General features: G+C 43.8%; 1 protein-coding gene across 3 annotated transcripts in view; it reads left to right on the top strand.

Annotated features, from left to right (window-relative positions):
• PLCB1 (phospholipase C beta 1) overlaps positions 1 to 17,808 on the top strand; it is a 401,428-nt gene that overhangs the window by 100,585 nt on the left and 283,035 nt on the right. For all 3 annotated transcript variants that reach the window (XM_061461564.1, XM_061461566.1, XM_061461565.1), the window contains exon 3: positions 9,206 to 9,274. In XM_061461564.1, the coding sequence (XP_061317548.1) occupies positions 9,206 to 9,274 (69 nt within the window). The remainder of the gene's footprint in view (positions 1 to 9,205; positions 9,275 to 17,808) is intronic.

Below are 17,808 nucleotides of genomic sequence, written 5' to 3'. Positions count from 1 at the left end.
TCCTTTCAGATGCATCAGGCTTAAGCCTCAGGAATGCAAAAGGACTTCTACTGAAGTTCAAAAGACTTGATCTTGTTCAATCCTGGAAAAATCTGGTGATGGACAGATTCGCCCAAGGAGGAGCTGCAACATCAGGTGTAGTAGCAGAGTGGTGTGGGCAGTAGGCAGGAGTTGTACAGTGCCTCTTCCACCTGAGATGAAAGTCTGTGCTCCAGCAGTTCTCGATTTGGAGCACTCTGAGGAAAATAATACACTTGCTTGAAAAGAAAACCCATAATAATGGTCCATGTAGCCTGTGATTTCTTGTCAGCGTAAAATAATCGCACAGGAACATCAGCCCCAAAATACGATGGGGCCCTTTCTGCGAAGGCATTTAATCGTCATAATCACACATAATTATGACTTTTGATTTGAAAGGAGAAGCTTCTTAATGGAAATATTGCCTTCTTTTTAATCTGCTGCTTCAAACTTGAATTCACTGTACTTTTCCTTGCGACTCTAAAGCTAAAAATTGCCAGGTTATTACCAGGCATGTGAATAAAAATCAGTCAAGTGCCATTTTGAAGGCTGCCTACAGTATGCTTTATATTTCCCTTTGAAGCAGGTCCTCCCTCACCTCTTTTCTTTTTGAATATGGCCCCACTTCATCAGTTCTCCTTTTCCTCCTGTTGTTACCCAGTTGTGTGAGAGGGACAAGCAGCAGCGCGAGAGTGCTTTTAGCAGAACCAAACCAATTCCAAGTGATGCATTCGAACTGCTGGTGTCCGTGCAATTCCCACTGCTGGCTGCAAGAAAGCAAAGTTGTTTGGATGCGAAACTTCTAGTTTTGAGCTGTAGCATGCTTGTGTTGCTCTGAACTTGAGAGACAAGCTCCCATTAGTGCGGGAGCTCCCATTGCATCACAGTGTAGCGCAGTGGGATGCAGCTTCTGAATGAGTCTTGGGTGAGCTCCTTGAAATGCTTAAAACAAGAAAGGAGCCCTCCAGCTCAGCCACAGCTGACTGACCACAGGAGGCAGCATGCCCTAAGAGGAACTAAATGACCAAGGACCTGTTTCTAGCTCTGTCAGGGATTTCTCACTTGGTTTCGGGCACATCACTTATAACTACACTTGTTTGTGCACAGATTTCTCTAGAGAACATGAGGTTCCTATTGCTGTGAAGGTCCCGACTCTTGTGTAACAAGCTTGTATCCAACTCCATTGCTCTTGGGCACGCTGCCTTTCCTGGAAAGGCACGTAGGTAGAGTAGTCCTCAGTAGGTAGGGTCTGATGCAAAGGCAGGAGCGTGGGAAGGAGACTGCACGCTGATGGTGTGGGGCTGACATGGAAATACTTCTCCAGCTTTGTTACTGTTTCCCTCTGTCCTGCTAGGTGATTAATTCACATACCCGTTTCTTGTTTCATCCACTGCTTGTCTTGTGTATTTAGGTGGTCAGATTAGGATTGTTGTTTGGTTTTGTGGAGTATATACTGATAGTCTAGTAGGGGAGGTAGTGAGCTGAGATTATACCCGATCAAGCACTGGTGACTTGGACTGCAAGTGTTACTTCAGATGTGACTGTAGAGGGAGCAGACAAAAGTCTTATCTGTCATTATGGAAATTTTCTCTTTTCCAGTGCATTACTTTTATAATCTGAGGTATCTGCTGATTGTAACACACTGACTCCTTGGTGTGTCCTTCATGTGTTTGCCATGGTGAAGGAGGGTAGCCCATCTTTACTTCTGTGTGTTCTTCTGCTTCCCGACTATTTCTTTGCCCTATGACTTGTGCTGCAAAATCTCTACACCGGTTTCTAGACTGCTTAGCCACAGCATCTGTAAATCCAAGTAAATGAGATTTTCCTTAATGAAACAGTGAAGGACTGTATGCATAGATATAGAAGAATCGTTTCACTTTCATTATTAAAAGGGTACTTAGCATGAAAATTTCTTCTCATTTTTTTTCCTAATAGCCCAGTGTTTCATATAAACCACAGACAGTTTTCCTTGTAGTAGAAAATGTAGCTGTTCTTATGTCTCCAGGGATTCATTGAGAGACTGAGTGTTATTAAGATAGCAAAAACTTTTCAGTTTGTGGCTTATTCTTCTATAGGAGTGCTTGTTCTAAGGGCCTTTCAAGTAAGGATGTCGTGTCACTTGGCACTTCAAGGAGAATGTGCAAGCAAAGAAACCTTGCAGGGTATTTGGAGCTCATTTCCAGAGCATTTCAGTCAAATCATAAATGCTAGCTCTTGCAGGTGCTGAGGTCCTTAGTGAGTTTGAGTTGATGACCACCCAAGAAAGCTTAGCTCAGGTTCAAACTTGCAGATAATTCATGTTGGGTCAGGGTCAGCTATGCCTCTCACCTGTTTTTTTTTCATCTTGGTGGACAGGGTGATGGGGTTTTTGAGGCCTTTGGGTTTTGTAATAGATGTTTAGAAGGCAGAGAATTCAGGAGCCACTTTAACCAAGTTTAAACACGCACACAAATTTAATAACCCATTGGGAAGCTAGTAACTAATCTAGAAATACGCAGTATAACCTGAGCCAGGTTGGATAGTACCTTGAGCAACCTGGTCTAGTGGAAGGCATCCCTGCCCATGGCAAGGGGCTGAAACTGGATGATCTTAAGGTCCTTTCCAACCCAAACCATTCTATGATTCTATGATTTGTTCTGTTATTTGAATGCCTTGCAATGCTTCTTCATACATAAGTGAAGAGAGCATCACCTGCAAGAAGCTAGAAGAGCTCTGGCAGCTTCAGGCAGGTTGTTGAGTTTAGCATTAAGGTAATAATTTTCAAAGCCTTGTTGTGTTCAGTGGAAATGTATTAAAATATTTGCATTGTAAAGAACAGCTGTGTGCAGGAATAGACTTTGCTTTTGTCGGGAAGAGAGTCTTATTGTTGACTTCAGGGTGTACGTGCTGCAGTGCTGCTAGCTTATTGACACAGCCCATGATTTTGATGCCTGATAATTGAATTGTGTGCTGCCAGGAGGAAGCATGGAGGCAGTTTCTTCAGGGACTGGCTTGCTACCTGGGATGCAGCTTATGAGTTGGATAATGGGACTTTTCAGGGAAATGCAGCACTACCTTAGCTCAGCTCCAATTACTGTCAGCGACTGCTTTGCTGTTCCTTCTTGTAGTGGTTGATGCAGGTTTCTCTTAAGTCAACCTCACCAGCCCGCCACGATTTTCCTTTGGGATAAGGAGACAAATCACTGTGATTTATTCAATTTATTCATAATGTTAAGGTGGAAAAATAGATGTATTTTTAACAGGGGATTGTGTATGACATCCCCTAGCTCTGAAAGCAGCCTTCCTAAATTAGCGTTAAATGTTCACTCCCACTGTGGAGAGTCTCAGGCCTGGAGTTAATCTGAGTGAGGCTGATGGATCAGTACACTGCCAAAATCTCTGGAACCAGAATGAGATGTATTCCATAGCTGGCTGTAGATTGCTGACTTTGAATACATAGTTTCTCAGAATCTGTAGGGCCAGACACTACTTTAGCATCTTCTGTAATTGCTCCTGATCGAAGCCTCATCCAGTTCCAACCCCATCCCATGGGCAGGGGCACCTTCCACTAGAGCAGCTTGCTCCAAGCCCCTTCCAGCCAGGGATGGAGTATCTTAATACCGATCTTAATGCTTTCTTTCTAATGTGTTGTAAGGAAATTAGTTACTCATGGGTTTGTTTTAAATATTTTTTCTAAATGCAGAATGAAAATAAGAGTAACCCATATAACTACATATAGTTTTTGCTTCAAGAAATATCCAATGCTTTTGGGTTCTGAAGAGAATAAAATGGCGTCTTTCTGTGTTAAAAAAAAACGTTTCCTTACGATTACCTATTCCCAGTAGATGTTGCTTCAGTCTCTGTTTGAAGTTTGTTTCAGTAAAATGGCCTTTTCCCTTGGAAAACTTTCTCCAGATGTTGCCTTCCAGTAGCACTAAATGGTGCTTGTTTACAAAACTGGCTTGCTTTGTCAAAGTTTATTTTGCTGGCACTATTGCAGACCTTGAAGGCAGAGTGGCCTTACTTCTGTAAGATGGACTGGTCATACTTAGATAAGCTTTCGGGCACACAGTTTCTTTCTTCAGCTTCGAAACTAGAAGCCACGCATTTCAAAGCTAAGTGGAAAAAGAGTTTTCAGGGTTTAATTAGTTGTGCATCGGTTCAACCATATCCCTAAAGGGCAGTGGCTACAGCAGCATGACCATGAGAACTGGGCTCCACATGCAGCATGCAGCAACAGTTCATAGAACGGGGATGGAAAACATCTGATCAGAAGGGACGTGGAAATGGAAGTTGAGCAAATGTAGGTCAGAGCAATACCCAACTACTCGGCCACAGTGAGTAGTACTCAGAGGAGAGTGGAATTAGTTTTGTTAGGGATATAAGTAAAGTAATTGCATCTGTGGACCGACCAACTGGTGCACGTGTTATAATGCTATTTGCTGTCTATGTCTCCTTGACATAGTTTCTGTGAAGTTCTGTAGGACACTTGGGCCTGCTTTCAGCCCTCTGTGTAGCCCATGGCCATTTGGCATTGGCTCTCCGGTGGGATCGATAAGGAATCTGCTTTGTAGCTGGGGTTATGTCACGAGTGAGTTCCCAAGACACTGTGATTCACTTGGCATCGTTTTGGGCAGTTTAGAATAGGAGCAAGCCAGATCCTCAGCTGGTATAAATTGCTGTTACTATATTAGATTCAGAGGGGCCTAATTGTAAGTGCTCAAGTAGTCACCGAGGGTTGCGCAATCTATTGCTTTTATGGGTGTGTGCTCACCCATAAAAGTGAGATTGCACAACCTATCCCTCTGTGAATGCCTCTCTTAGCTGCTAATTGAAAACAAACGTGGTAGGATTAATAGTTCCCTTCTCCAGATTTTTGGTGTTATAAATTACTGTATGCATCTACCACTTGTATTAAGAGATGATACTCTATTGCAAGCTCAGTAAGTCCCAATAGCAATGACTGGGGGGTCTTCAAACAGAGAAAAGTTGGACTTGCAGAATGTTGTTTATTATTATTATTATTATTATTTATTATTGTTATTTCTTTTTCCAGTTGCTATGGCTTTGGTGCCTGGTGCAGCACAGAGTGCAGCTTCCAAGCCTGCATGGAGGAAGTTACTATCAAAACTTCAGACTTAAGCAGAGGAGGGGAGGGCCTGGGCTGTTTTGCTGCACAGGAAATGGGGCATTTTTCTGTCCAGTACTTAAGTATATTTTTCCTTTACAAAAGCCTGCCCACATTTGGCAATAGGGAAATAGGAAATTGTCTTTTCCCCCATTTGGGAGGAAGTTGCTCTCTGTCCTCTTAATTAGTTGTTTGAAAGATGAAAGGAAGTGCCCTGGGGTCCGGGAATTCCAGGGGGTTTGGTATTTCTGAACCAAAGAACTTCTAAGAAATGGCACATTATGAATTCTAATTTATCAGGGCCCCACTGAATCCTGCCTACAGAGGCACTTACATGGATCCATATCCTGTGCTTAATGAAGAGCAGAGGCTACAGCAGCTATCAGGCTATTGCTTCTGCAGACCTGGACACACATATCAGATGTACTTCCGGCAGCTGGACTGTTCCTTTCTGCTACCTGATGGTGGATGAGACTTTGGGCTTTATTTTCCTGTGGCTTCCGTAATTATTGCCTAAGGGAGAGTCCCCCCACATTAAATAGTCTTGACAAACAGAGATATAAAGGATTATAGGGTTAGGAATATAAAGCCTGCTTTCTGCATAAGAGAGATACCTGCAGCAAGGCTGTAAGATGAGTGTTCAGAGGGTCAACCTTTCCTATAGTTGTACCAGCTGGTTTTGTTAAAGTAGCCCCACAAAGCTCTGTTCTTCCCCTGTTCTCCTGAGACTGTCCTTGCTCGGTCTTGGGTCCTCAGGCTGTCACATTTTCTGCAAGTGGCTTGGTGGCATGCACGTGGCTTGAAAGCAATAGTCATAACAGCAAAACAACCCTGTACCTCCTTGTCTTCATCCATCCAGGAGGATGCAGACCTAAGCAGCATTGTTCGTGTTCCTTCTACTGTCCTTGGGGGTGCTGGTCATTGCCTTTTCCTTCTCTGTGTCTCTATTTAATGTGTGTTAATCCATTTAAAAGGGCCTTTTAATGTGTGTGTTAAGGGAGGTCTAGTTGTACTTCTGTAAGTGAATAAATGATTAATTCTGTTTGTTCTTTGGTTTTGAAAGCTAAAATGCCAGACCAGTCTAATAAAAATCCTTCTGAAATTCCCTCTGTGTGTGGCTCAGCATCTTCAAGACCCATTTTTCTTGAGCATTTTTGATTTCTCTCATGTGTTTGCTGTTAAAGCCTATATTTTTAGTGCTTGTCAGCCCTTTCAGTCAGCAGAATCTTATTTTTACAACATGCTCTGCATGTGCCTGTAGCTCCTGTAGAGCATTTCACAGGGGGCCAGAGACTGCTTCGGGGTGAGAGCATTATTTATTGAGGTAAATCTGACCTCTGGCCTCTCACCCCAAAGGCCATGTTCTTGTCTGTTAGCAGCAAACCTGGGCACATACCGAGTGCTCCTTTCACTCTGATTATATATATATATTTTTTTCCCCTGTGCTGAGCAGCAAGATTTCCTTCCACTGCTGGTATATCCCAGGTGGTTACATGATGTGATTGGCATTGTCATGTTTCACAGGAGCAACTTGAGAGAGTAATAGCGACCTTCCCTTCCCCACCGTTTCTTTAGTAGGAAAGGGAAGGGAAACAAAGTCTGGTTTCAGGGACAAATAATTTGTAGCAGCTGCACAAGGAGTAGCAGTATCATGCTGCATTTTGAGATGCAAATGTGGCATGGACTAGATGTTAGAAGTAAAATGCGTAGAGATGTGTTTTCACTACTCCAACATCACTGGGACTCAAGAGAGAGGAAACATGAATGTGGGAAAGTTACCATAAACCCTAGGGACAGATGTGTGCTGGTAAAAATCAGCATTGCCTTTTCATCACTGCAGTCATTACTGTGTGCAGTTCTGGTGTCCTCAACATAAAGACATGGAAGTGTTGGAACAAGTCCAGAGGAGGCCACAAGGATGAACAGGGGCTGGAGCACCTCCAGTAAGATAGGCTGAGGAAGTTGGGGCTGTTCAGCCTGGAGAAGAGAAGGCTGCGTGGAGACCTCATAGCAGCCTTCCAGTGTCTGAAGGGGTCCTACAAGAGTGCTGGAGCAGGACTCTTCATTAGGGACTGTAGTGATAGGACAAGGGGTAATGGGTTCAAACTGAAACAGGGGAAGTTCAGGTTAGATATAAGGAAGAAATTCTTTACTGTAAGGGTGGTGAGGCACTGCCCAAGCAGGCTACCCAAAGAAGTGGTAAATGCTCCATCCCTGGCAGTGTTCAAGGGCAGGCTGGACAGAGCCTTGAGTGATGTGGTCTAGTGTGAGGTGTCCCTGCCCATGGCAGGGGGGTTGGAACTGGATGATCTTAGGATCAGCTGTCCATGTGAGGGTCTGCAGCACTGTTGGAAAGATCCATTTGCCTCCTGTACTGGTGTAGGTTGGGTTATTTCCTGGGGAGGTTTACAAAATACCACCTTTTATGACGCTGCCTGTACTTCTTATCCCTGTAAGTTTTGATACCCTTGTCCTCTTTTAGACAGTATGAACAAACAATAGTGATCTCAAAAGGGCAGGTTTCCCTTTTCAGGTTAGATAAAGAGGGGAAAAATGCTCATGCAAGTTCAGCAGGCACTAGAGCAGGCTAGAATTGGAATTGGTAATGTGATGAATGTATAGTGATGTGAAAATCTGGTGGTAGAGCTTATGTCTTAGTAGACAGCAAATGTCTACGAGAGCTGTGCAGGAGTGGGTCCATTAAAATGGAAACAAAATAAGGATGCAATGGCAAGATAATGTCCATGAGAAAAAAAGAACCCTTTTCTCCTTTGAATTAGAGTAGTGTCTTAGTCCAACACAGATTTCAGATTCTCTGCACATCATTTGCAATTACTACTGGAAGGCTGAAATGCACTCAACTGGTGTAGCTATAATTGCAGCATGGTCCCACTCCTGCTGAGTACTTCTAGACTATATTTAGTATGTAATTGAGTCGTGCTAACGTGGGCTATTAGTTCAAATGCTGGTGTAAATGAAGCGGACAGTATTGAGATGTGCTTTAAGATTGTCAAGCAATGCTAAATCAGATCAGATGTTCTCACTGTGTCTCGCGGTTCAGTTGGTGTTGCTCCTGGCAAAGCACTCGTAATGCCGTGTGGGTGCTTGCAAGGGATCCGGCAGCTGGGAATCCCATGGCTCAGATCTCCTGCATCCTTCCTACTTCCAAATGCTCCCATGAAGGTTAAGGAATTCAAGGAAGACCTAACATGGCAAGGTCCAAAAATGCCATGGCGCAGGATGAGATTAGGGGAAATGATGTTAGCTGAAGGCTGTGCTGTGTGTTTGGAGAGGTAAATGTTCCATGCTGATTCCAGAGGGTTGGATACACCCCCTGGGCTGACACTGGCTCATGCATCCCGAGCACTGTGAGCTCAGCTCAGCCCTTGTCCTGCCAGATACCAGCAGGGAGGGTAAAGACCCAAGAGGTTATCAGGGGAAGGAGATCAGTTGTGTTACACACGTGGAGGCGAGGACAGGAATTTGCCTAACAGAAGCTGCCATCATGTGCCAGTTTTGTTGCAAGGATGGAACAACTCGAGTAGCGCTTGGACTAGGAAATGCGTGTCAAAAGGACATGGTTCTGACTGAGAGGTAGTCACTAAAACTGTTGGAACCCGTTGTGATTGTAGATATAGCACTTCTTGGCTTTTATGTGCACTTTTCACAATGTTCCAGTGATGATAAAATAGCTTTTCTAATGCAGAGGCAGGGTTTTCTGTTGGAAACGTTGCCTTTTTCACACTGTGACTAGCATCAAAATGCTAAAATTGTATTAAAAAGGGAAAGAACCCAACAACACTGGTATTTGGTGATCCAGTAAGTAAGCATGGCTTCTGTATATTCTATATATCATAACAGACCTGCACATTTTTAAGGAAGCCAATTTGTCTAAGGTCTTAGTATTGCTATTGCAATAGCTGAAGTGCAATAGGGCACTCCTCGAAACTCTTCTTAGTTTGGACAGGCATCATGACAAACAGGCAAAGCCCTGGCAGATGTGGGAAGTGGGGCACTGTTAGCACAATGAGGCTTTCTGACTGGCGTAATCATCATCTGTGTTGCAATCTTTCCTTCTAGGAGACCGAGCTGCTCGATATCAGCCTTGTCAAAGATGCCAGATGTGGAAAACACGCCAGAGCTCCCAAGGTAGGAATTCTTGCTGTGTGCTTATGTGTTACGTTGATGACCTAGATAAAATAGAATGGAAGTTCTATGCAAGAAGTTCCCTTAGCTAAGAAGTATTGTCTTTTCTCCATTTAATAGTGGTTTCTGATGAGAAGTGTTGGGATTGCTGTGCTGTTGTCGTTTGATTCTGTGTGTAAAATGCTGCTGGTGGTGAGCGAACAAAACTCCTAGGTTGTCAAGGTAAACTTCTTACACAAGTTCTTGGCTCCCCTGATGGCAAGGAGCTGTCAGTTGAGGTCCATGTTGTGTTTTGGGCTGCTGATTTCCCTCTTTCAGTGCCTCTTGAGGCCACAAAGAGGTTTCTTTGGTTTGTTTTCTTTTAAACTGTCTATCAGAGAGGTCAGAATACAGCTCCCTTCGGTCTGTTCTGCTGTACTGCATGCTCCTGCACCGTCTCTAAAGACAGGGGTTATAGATACATGTTCTCTGGTGGTTTTGTTTGGACATACTCTACATATCAGAGAAGATACCAAAGCACTCAGCTCTGGAAGCGAGATAGCCTCGGGGAATTACAGGAGTGATAGGAGATCGGGTATCTCCTCATGGGTCTGAAATGGTTAGCTGCAGTTGACCTGATGGGATCAAAACCCAAAGTAATGCTTCTCCTACCCTCATCCTGCATGAGGAAAATGCTGGGTCTTAATGGCCATGGCTTCCCACTGGGATCTCCTCTTACCTGCACCCAGCCCTGGGTCGGAGCCTGACCCCATGGGCTCCTCATCCCTTCAAGCGCAGGCATCAGGAATGGAAAAGGTTGTTTCTCTGTGCCAGAGTGTGATTGTAGTTATCTCTGAACGGACTATTCGCATTCAGTTTTCAAAGCTTTCCATGTAGTGCTGGCAGCATTTTAAAGGCTGAATTATAATTGAAATGCAACAGAAGTACTTCATGACATCCACGTTAATACCAAGTGAGTTCACCATGATTAATGGTTCAGTGATGAATAGCAATAAAGTATTAACAATGTGTAGAACATTACTTTAAAATGCTCCCCGCTTTACAGAGGACATTCATGTTCTTTGAACAAAACGTTTCTAGCTAAAATTTATGCATAGGTATTGCCTGGGTGACTTTTATTTATTAGGGTACATAAAGGCTGTTTTTGTTAACAACATGTTATGGATTTGACAGCAGTGGCATTAAATGAAGGGTATGAGAAAATCCTGCCTTTTAGGGTGGTGAAATGCACCACCTGTGTGAATGAGTTGCTTTTTGTCATCGATCTGTGTGTGGGCAGAATGAAAACAGCACCTGGGTTGGCTGCTGATGGGATCTTGCAAACAGTGTGAAACAAAACGCTCCTTTCTGGGCCAGTCCTGTTGGCTTTGCTTTGATCTGCGTTGTGGGGCTGAGCGGAGCAGTGTTGACTGCAGGTGAACAAGCCTTACAGCATCCCTGGTTGTGTCACATCCACAGAAGATCTAAGGCTCATACAGCAGCAGGAAAGCTTGGCTCTAAATCAAGCAATAGCAGCTTGTGATTGCATGTGAAAACCCTGGTACGCTGGCTTAAGAGAGCAGCACCATGCATGCATGGTACTTGCCAAAGTTCCTAGCTTTTCAGAGGCTCTTGCACAGTTCTTCGAGGTGGGAGCAACCTTTGCTCTCAGATGAGCATAAATAATGCACAGTGGTTAGGGGAAAGCAAGCTTCCCTTATGTAGGTGCAGAGATGGCTTGTTGCATGGTAAAAGCATGATGCACATGGTGATTATATTGTGCAGAATGGATCTGGTGTGGTTTACTGGTACCTGCAGAGCTTCTTACCCCCTGTGTAATACAGCCTACAGTATGAGCTGCAGAAATGGAATGGAGTTTAGCTGCCTCAGCAATAAATGCATCTTGCTGCCATAGTACCACTTAACACAGGTTTATCAGCCATCCCAGAAGTTAATCTCTCGTAATCTGGTGGGATTAGCATTAATTTGGGAATTTCCTTCTTGTAGTAGCCTTGCCAGACAGAAAGAACAAAATGCTGTTGTGCATTGATGCATCTTTGAGCGTAAAACAAGAGATTGAAGTGATTTTCTATCCATTCCCCTGTTAGCCCTCCCCAAGCCCATAGTCTTGGCCAATTTTTATACTGTATTAAGGGACTTCTGCCAGTTTCTGCATATTTTACAATCTATTTTCAGAATTCTAAGAGTGGGTTGTCATTAAAAACTTCAGAAGTTAATGGGAATCTTTAAATTTCAAGTCTGCTGCTGCCTTTTGATAGAAGTGTCACTTTAATCAGTCCTGAATTTTCTATTAAATAAAAGAAATGTGATTTTTATTTTTATAGCAAACTCAATTCCAGTGTCATTAGCAACACTCACAGTAAGCTACAAGAACCTATTCAGTGTGCTGCTACAGAAGACCATCAGCAGGTAGTGATTTTAGGGGCCAGTAAGCAATCAGTTCCCAAACCCCTCTTTCTTCCCCATCACCATCTGGAGCACACACTTCTTCCCCATATGCTGCCATATCCACCAGCAGGGACATTTCTTTGGAAGCTTAATTAATCTGCCAAGCTCTTGGTCTTTTTGATGGCTAGAAACAGAGTCTGTTCTCGTGCTGCATTCAGTGTACCTTCTGCACAGCCATCAGTAGTCTCAGTTCCTGAAACAGACAAACACAGTTTCTCTTTTCAGCATTACGGGTTGACATTCAATTTTTACAAGATTATTCCATAAATGCAGACATACCTGTTTTGTGATTGTTCTTGTGTGTTTGATGCATCTTTTAGTCATCACAAGAAGGGGGAAAAATAAAGCTTTTTAATGCTGGAGAAGTTGTCATCGATTAACAGCCAAATGCTCTGGTTTTATTTAGAAGGCATCGTACTCTTTTTGTGTTACTCCATTCCACCTTGTCCATAAATTTGTTGAAAATATGTAAAAATTTACTCCAGTAATTAAGTCCAAGCTATTGACTGTTTTCTGTAATGCTTTTGCTAAGTGGGCATAGTCTGTCCTCAGGAGAAAGGTAGTATTAGGCATGCTCATGTAAAAGGGGATACCTAAATGCACTTACACTGCTGTACGCCTCTCATAGAATCATAGAATCATAGAATAGTTAGAGTTGGAAAGGACCTTAAGATCATCTAGTTCCAAACCCCCTGCCATGGGCAGGGCCGTAAGCTCAGAGCTTTTCCTTTCTGGGTTTCTCACCCAGGAGGTCTGTTCCTTTCTCCAGTCTTTGTTATGTTTAGCCTTGAAAGTTCCCTTGAAGGCACAGAAGTGCAGCTCTCATCCTCCAGTTGTCCTTTAAGATAGCAAAAGGAATGAGCTGAGATCTCCTCAAAGTTAGTATTCAGCACCAGGTTGAAGCTGTGCAGATGGTCAGCTCTGCTTGCCACTTGCAAAACCACTTCTTCTCCAGCTTCTGGTTTGAGATGATTGTTGAGAGCCTCTTGAAACCTCTTTCCTGTTCTTCCCATTCCCTGCAGAATGAAGAGCAGAGCACCAGAGCTATTCCTGGCCACAACAGCAGTGCATGGGGGTAGCTCAGAAGGGTGCCTGCAAAGAGACTTTCCTGAGCAGTTCTCAGTAGACCTGGCTGAAACTGTGTAGAGTAGCCCAGCACTAGAGTACCATCCTAGAGCCAAGGTCATAGTCTAATCATCTAATGGTAATTATTATCTGTATTCTCACACTTCAGGGTACTGAAATGAGCTTACGGCTGCCCCTGAGAAGTGGGGTTACCATGTGAGTGGTGTGAAGCTTAAAGCCTTACCTCAGCTCCCCTGGGTGTTTTTCTGTGTTTATCCTTCTAGGAAACTCAAAACTTGCTTTCATCCATAGGAATGGCCACCAATTATTCCAAATGGTGCTTAAGGCTGGGAAGAAGAGACAAATTCAGGAGGTGCGTGCAAGTCTCTGTCCTACTTCAGGCACCCAAAGGGAGTTTTGTAGATTCAGGGGGTTAGGGAGACTCTGAGTCTTGAGCAGAGAGTCAGAATGGTTTTAGAGCAGAGCAAGTAGGGCACAAAGATTAAAGGTTAAATCAGTCAGGGTGTTTAGGGATCTGAAAATAAGCCTGTATGCCTCTCATAGATCTTAGATTTCTAGCGAGGTAAAAGGGAGATCTTTATTGGGTACTACAACACTTGATGCTTGGGGGATGAGAAGACCATCTTCCCACCCCAAATCAGTAAGCAGGATACTCAGACGTCCCCTGTTTTACAGAGAAGCTTCAGCATCACCTTCTTTTTCCACATTGTCAGGAATGAATCTTTAGCTCTTCAGCTGCTATTTCCAGAAATGATAACAGAATTTTCCATCTCAATGCAATACACAGGCAAAGGCTTATTCTTTGGAATAAGGGCAAATCTCAGGCAGCACAGAGCGCTGCAGCAGCTCTCTAAATGAGAAGAAAAATGAAAGTAGTGTTCTGAAGAGAGTAAGAAAAGACTTATTAATTGTGTATGTTAGGAAAAAGTGCCTGAATTCAAAATACAATGAAATTCATACAGAAGTGAGGGAATTATAAGATGATTATCAGCATTTCGCCTTTTTAGTAAGCATTAGAATCATTTAGGAAGGGAGCAAGAGAAGTTTTGGGAACAGGAGATTAATATGCAGTTCATTTTTCTCCCTTCAGCAGACGTGACTGCCCATGAATTCAGTGGAGCCCATTGAAAGCGTGCTGTGCCTTTCCTTACAGCATACAGGTACTCAGAGCTGCTGCCGGTGTCAGCACGGGTGCAGCCTTGGATGCTCAGAGCTCACCTTGTTTGTATTTTGGGATGCTGAAGGGATGTGAAAATCATTAGTTGTGATGGAGCAATTATTCGTTTCCTTTTACTCACACATTACCTGGTAGCACTCTCACAAGCTTTGTTTATGGGCAGATAAGGAAGAGACGTCCCTTCCCTTGTAAAGTGTAGCGAAGAGGTCTGCAAAATAGAATAACACAATGAGCAATGGAGAGAAACACACAGTGATGTACACTGAGACATAGAAATAGCTCTGAATGTTCACCCACCTTCTGTGAAGCGTGGAAGTGCCACTCAAGAGTGTGTTCTTTAAAGGGAGACTTCGCTAAGAATGTCACACAGCAGTAAACCCTAGTGAAAGGTTTGGTGGTGCAAATTGGGCAGCTTCACAGGACGAGGGAAGTCACACTTCTTACCAGCTTGTATTTACTTTAGCCAATAACAGTTTCTATGGAAACTCAAATCTTAATGCAACTGTAGAAGTGTTTTTAACGGCAAGAAGAAATATCAGGATGAGTTGGCAGGGATACGGAAATAACCCCGCGGCAAATGTTGGCGAATGTTCATATTGAAAACTCTTGATGCGTTTGATCAGTCTGTTTTCCCTCAAAGATACCATACAGTGTGCAGCAGGAAATGAATTTCTTTCAATGACATATGCTATGGAACCTGTAGGAGATGAAATTATGAATGATGGAATCACTCGAATGCCAAAATGTTTATAGAGCATCGTCCCCAATCTTAAAAACAGTCGCAGCTCCCCTGCCCCAAATTTTCTCACTGTAACGAGGAAGCTCTAGAGAAAAAATAATGTAGAAATCTGCCAAGACCTCAACTACTATTAGTATCATCACCAGCCTCTCTGCATTCAGTGGGTTTACTTGAAACGCTCAAGTAGAGTGAGATGATTTGAGGAGTATCTCAGCTGTAATTTAAAAACTATGCACTTCTCCCTCACCCCAAAGGATTCTAACACATCTGTAGAGAAAAAACAACATTTCATACACTCAAAACCAAAAAGGAAAACTATCAGGGAAAGTCTAAATAATTATTTAACGGAAACTCTGGGAGTTTCAGGGAAATCATAGAATCACAGAATGGTTTGGGTTGGAAAGGACCTTAAGATCATCCAGTTCCAACCCCCCTGCCATGGGCAGGGACACCTCACACTAAGCCATGTCACCCAAGGCTCTGTCCAACCTGGCCTTGAACACTGCCAGGGATGGAGCATTCACAACTTCCTTGGGCAACCTGTTCCAGTGCCTCACCACCCTCACAGTAAAGAACTTCTTCCTTATATCTAACCTAAACTTCCCCTGTTTCAGTTTGAACCCGTTACCCCTTGTCCTATCACTACAGTCCCTAATGAAGAGTCCCTCCCCAGCATCCCTATAGGCTCCCTTCAGATACTGGAGGCTATGAGGTCTCCACGCAGCCTTCTCTTCTCCAGGCTGAACACTGAGGATGTGCAAGTCTATTTGGATTGTCAGAGCTATCAAGTCTCCCATGTCTCCTTCTGACTTAGAGTCAGGAGGGTTTTACTGACGTTTGGTAAAATTCATGCAAAGAAGCAGAAAGAATGTTAAATCGTTTATCATTTCCTTCTTCTTTCTTCATTTGTTGCCTGACTTCACAAAAGTTGAAGAAATTTTTGGGAACGTACTCAAAGCACACGTACACTAATAAATAAATCAAAGGTAACACTTGGTTAATTTGCCTCCAAATAAGGCTGTTACCTTCTAATGTATGAGTCCAGTGACAGGAGCCTGTCAAAATAAACCTAATTGAATCACTTGATTTCCTTATGGTGTGTGAACTTAGATTTTTCCTGGCAGCCAGTGGGTTTTATGGTCAGATAGTTTGCTTTTCTTTATCAGGAGAACAAAAGAGGCCTCTGTCACTTCGGAAGTATCTGAAAGACAAGCGGTTAATTCATTTCTTTATGATAATGTCTGTGCTGGGACAATGATACTGTGTTTAATAACCACCCTGATCAGACAGCATGTGGGAAATGGCAAAGAGATTTCTGTTTCTTTTTCCTCTTTGGTCCACTCAGTGAATTCCCTGGAAAAGGCAGCTGCCTACATGGATCTCACAGGAGAGCAGCAAGCCTGCCCTTTGCACCGACTCCTGTCGCTCTGCCTGTCTCAAATGCTGCTATTGCTGTTATTTTTATCTGCTGATAAATGCATGTTGCTTTCCCTTCAGCAACCTTGATGCTAAATTAGTAACTCTAATGTAAATTATGCCTGAGCAATGTTCTATTTCTGCCAAAAAGGAATAAAAATGGAATGTGCATGCAGCTCACCTGCTTCCCACTCACCTTAGGGATAACAGTGACATCCCCAAACTTCCCCCTCGATTTGCTTGTTTTTCTATTTAATGATTAAATTACATGAAAGTTTCTAGATTGAGGTTTACTGTACTAAGGAAGGTTCAGATTAGTTTCTTTGGGTAATATTTGGATGCTGTAGGATGGGGTTGTTCAGCCTGGAGAGGCTTCAGGGAGACCATAGAGCAGCTTCCAGTGCCTAAAGGGGCTGATGGGAAGCTGGAGATGGGCTATTTATAAGAGCATGTAGTGACAGAACAAGGGGGAATGGCTTTAATCTGCTACAGATTAGATATTAGGAGGAAGTTCTTCCCTGTGAGGGTGCTGAGGCGCTGGCACAGGGTACCCAGAGAAGCTTTGGCTGCCCCATCCCTGGCAGTGTTCAAGGCCAGGTTGGACACAGGGGCTTGGAGCAAGCTGCTCTAGTGGAAGGTGTCCCTGCCCATGGCAGGGAGTTGGAACTGGATGAGCTTTAAGGTCCCTTCCAACCTGAACTATTCTGTGATATCTGATCAGTGTTCATGTGGTCGCAGTTGTAAAGATGGGAAAAGCAAGTAGTTAAAATGTCACAAAGAATGTGGAGCTGTGGTCACTGTGAGAGAGAGGGAATTTTGCCTTGGGGCCTTCCTTTGTGGGGGAATGTGCTTCCCTGCAGCTTGGCATCACCTCTCTGCACTGGGCTGAGCAGGCTCCTCATGGCACCCGGTGTCTTTTGCACTTCCAAATTTTCCCCACCAGAAAAGGTCTCTCTGCTGCCCACAGTAAAGCCCTCTGCTTATTCAGGAATTAGGGCAAGTTTCTGTATGGCTGGGATGCTTTTGGTTTTGTTTGGTTTAGAGCTGTTGAAAGTTAACTTCTCTGGGGAAGAGTCTCATCTCCAAAGATAAAGCTGTCAGTGCTGCTATCCAGGGAGCACGGAGAGCAGATCTTCAGTTCTCCATCACCTGGAGACCTGTCACCACTAGAAACATTATTCATGCTATTCTGGAAGCAAAGCAAAACTTGCTGGAAGTGTGAACCAAGCCCGGGGCATTCAGCAACAGCACAGCAGCCATTTTTGTTCTGCTTCATCTGGTTCCAAGTCACATCTCAGTCACGGTAGCTTGCTTAGTGGAGTGGATGCGCACCAGCGTTCCGCACCTGCACTCTGAAGCCTGCAGAGATCCTCACCCGCCATGGGATGCATTTCACTTGGCTGCTCATGCCAGAGGCTGATGCTGCCTCTGAGATGATCTGCATCCATGTGTGCCACCAGAACGGCCCAAACTGGTGAAGGTGATTGTATTTACAGCCCTCTAATCCTTGGGGAACTGGGACTTTTTCAGAAGCTTGTCATATGCTGCATAACTTACCTCCATCTAGGAGGTTCATTGGATTCCCTACTTGCAAACATTCAGGATATGCAGAAAGCACGGGGTTTCATCCAAGGCTTTTGCTAGGAATCATTGCCAGAAAGATTTAATTCT

The sequence above is a fragment of the Pezoporus flaviventris genome, unplaced genomic scaffold (assembly GCF_033815535.1).
Source record: "Pezoporus flaviventris isolate CSIRO_AGI_PZ_B2104156 unplaced genomic scaffold, CSIRO_AGI_Pfla_v1 ptg000031l, whole genome shotgun sequence".
Taxonomy (NCBI): domain Eukaryota; kingdom Metazoa; phylum Chordata; class Aves; order Psittaciformes; family Psittacidae; genus Pezoporus; species Pezoporus flaviventris.
The sequence above is the reverse complement of the archived record's forward strand: the minus strand, read 5'-3'. Positions and strand labels throughout refer to the sequence as shown.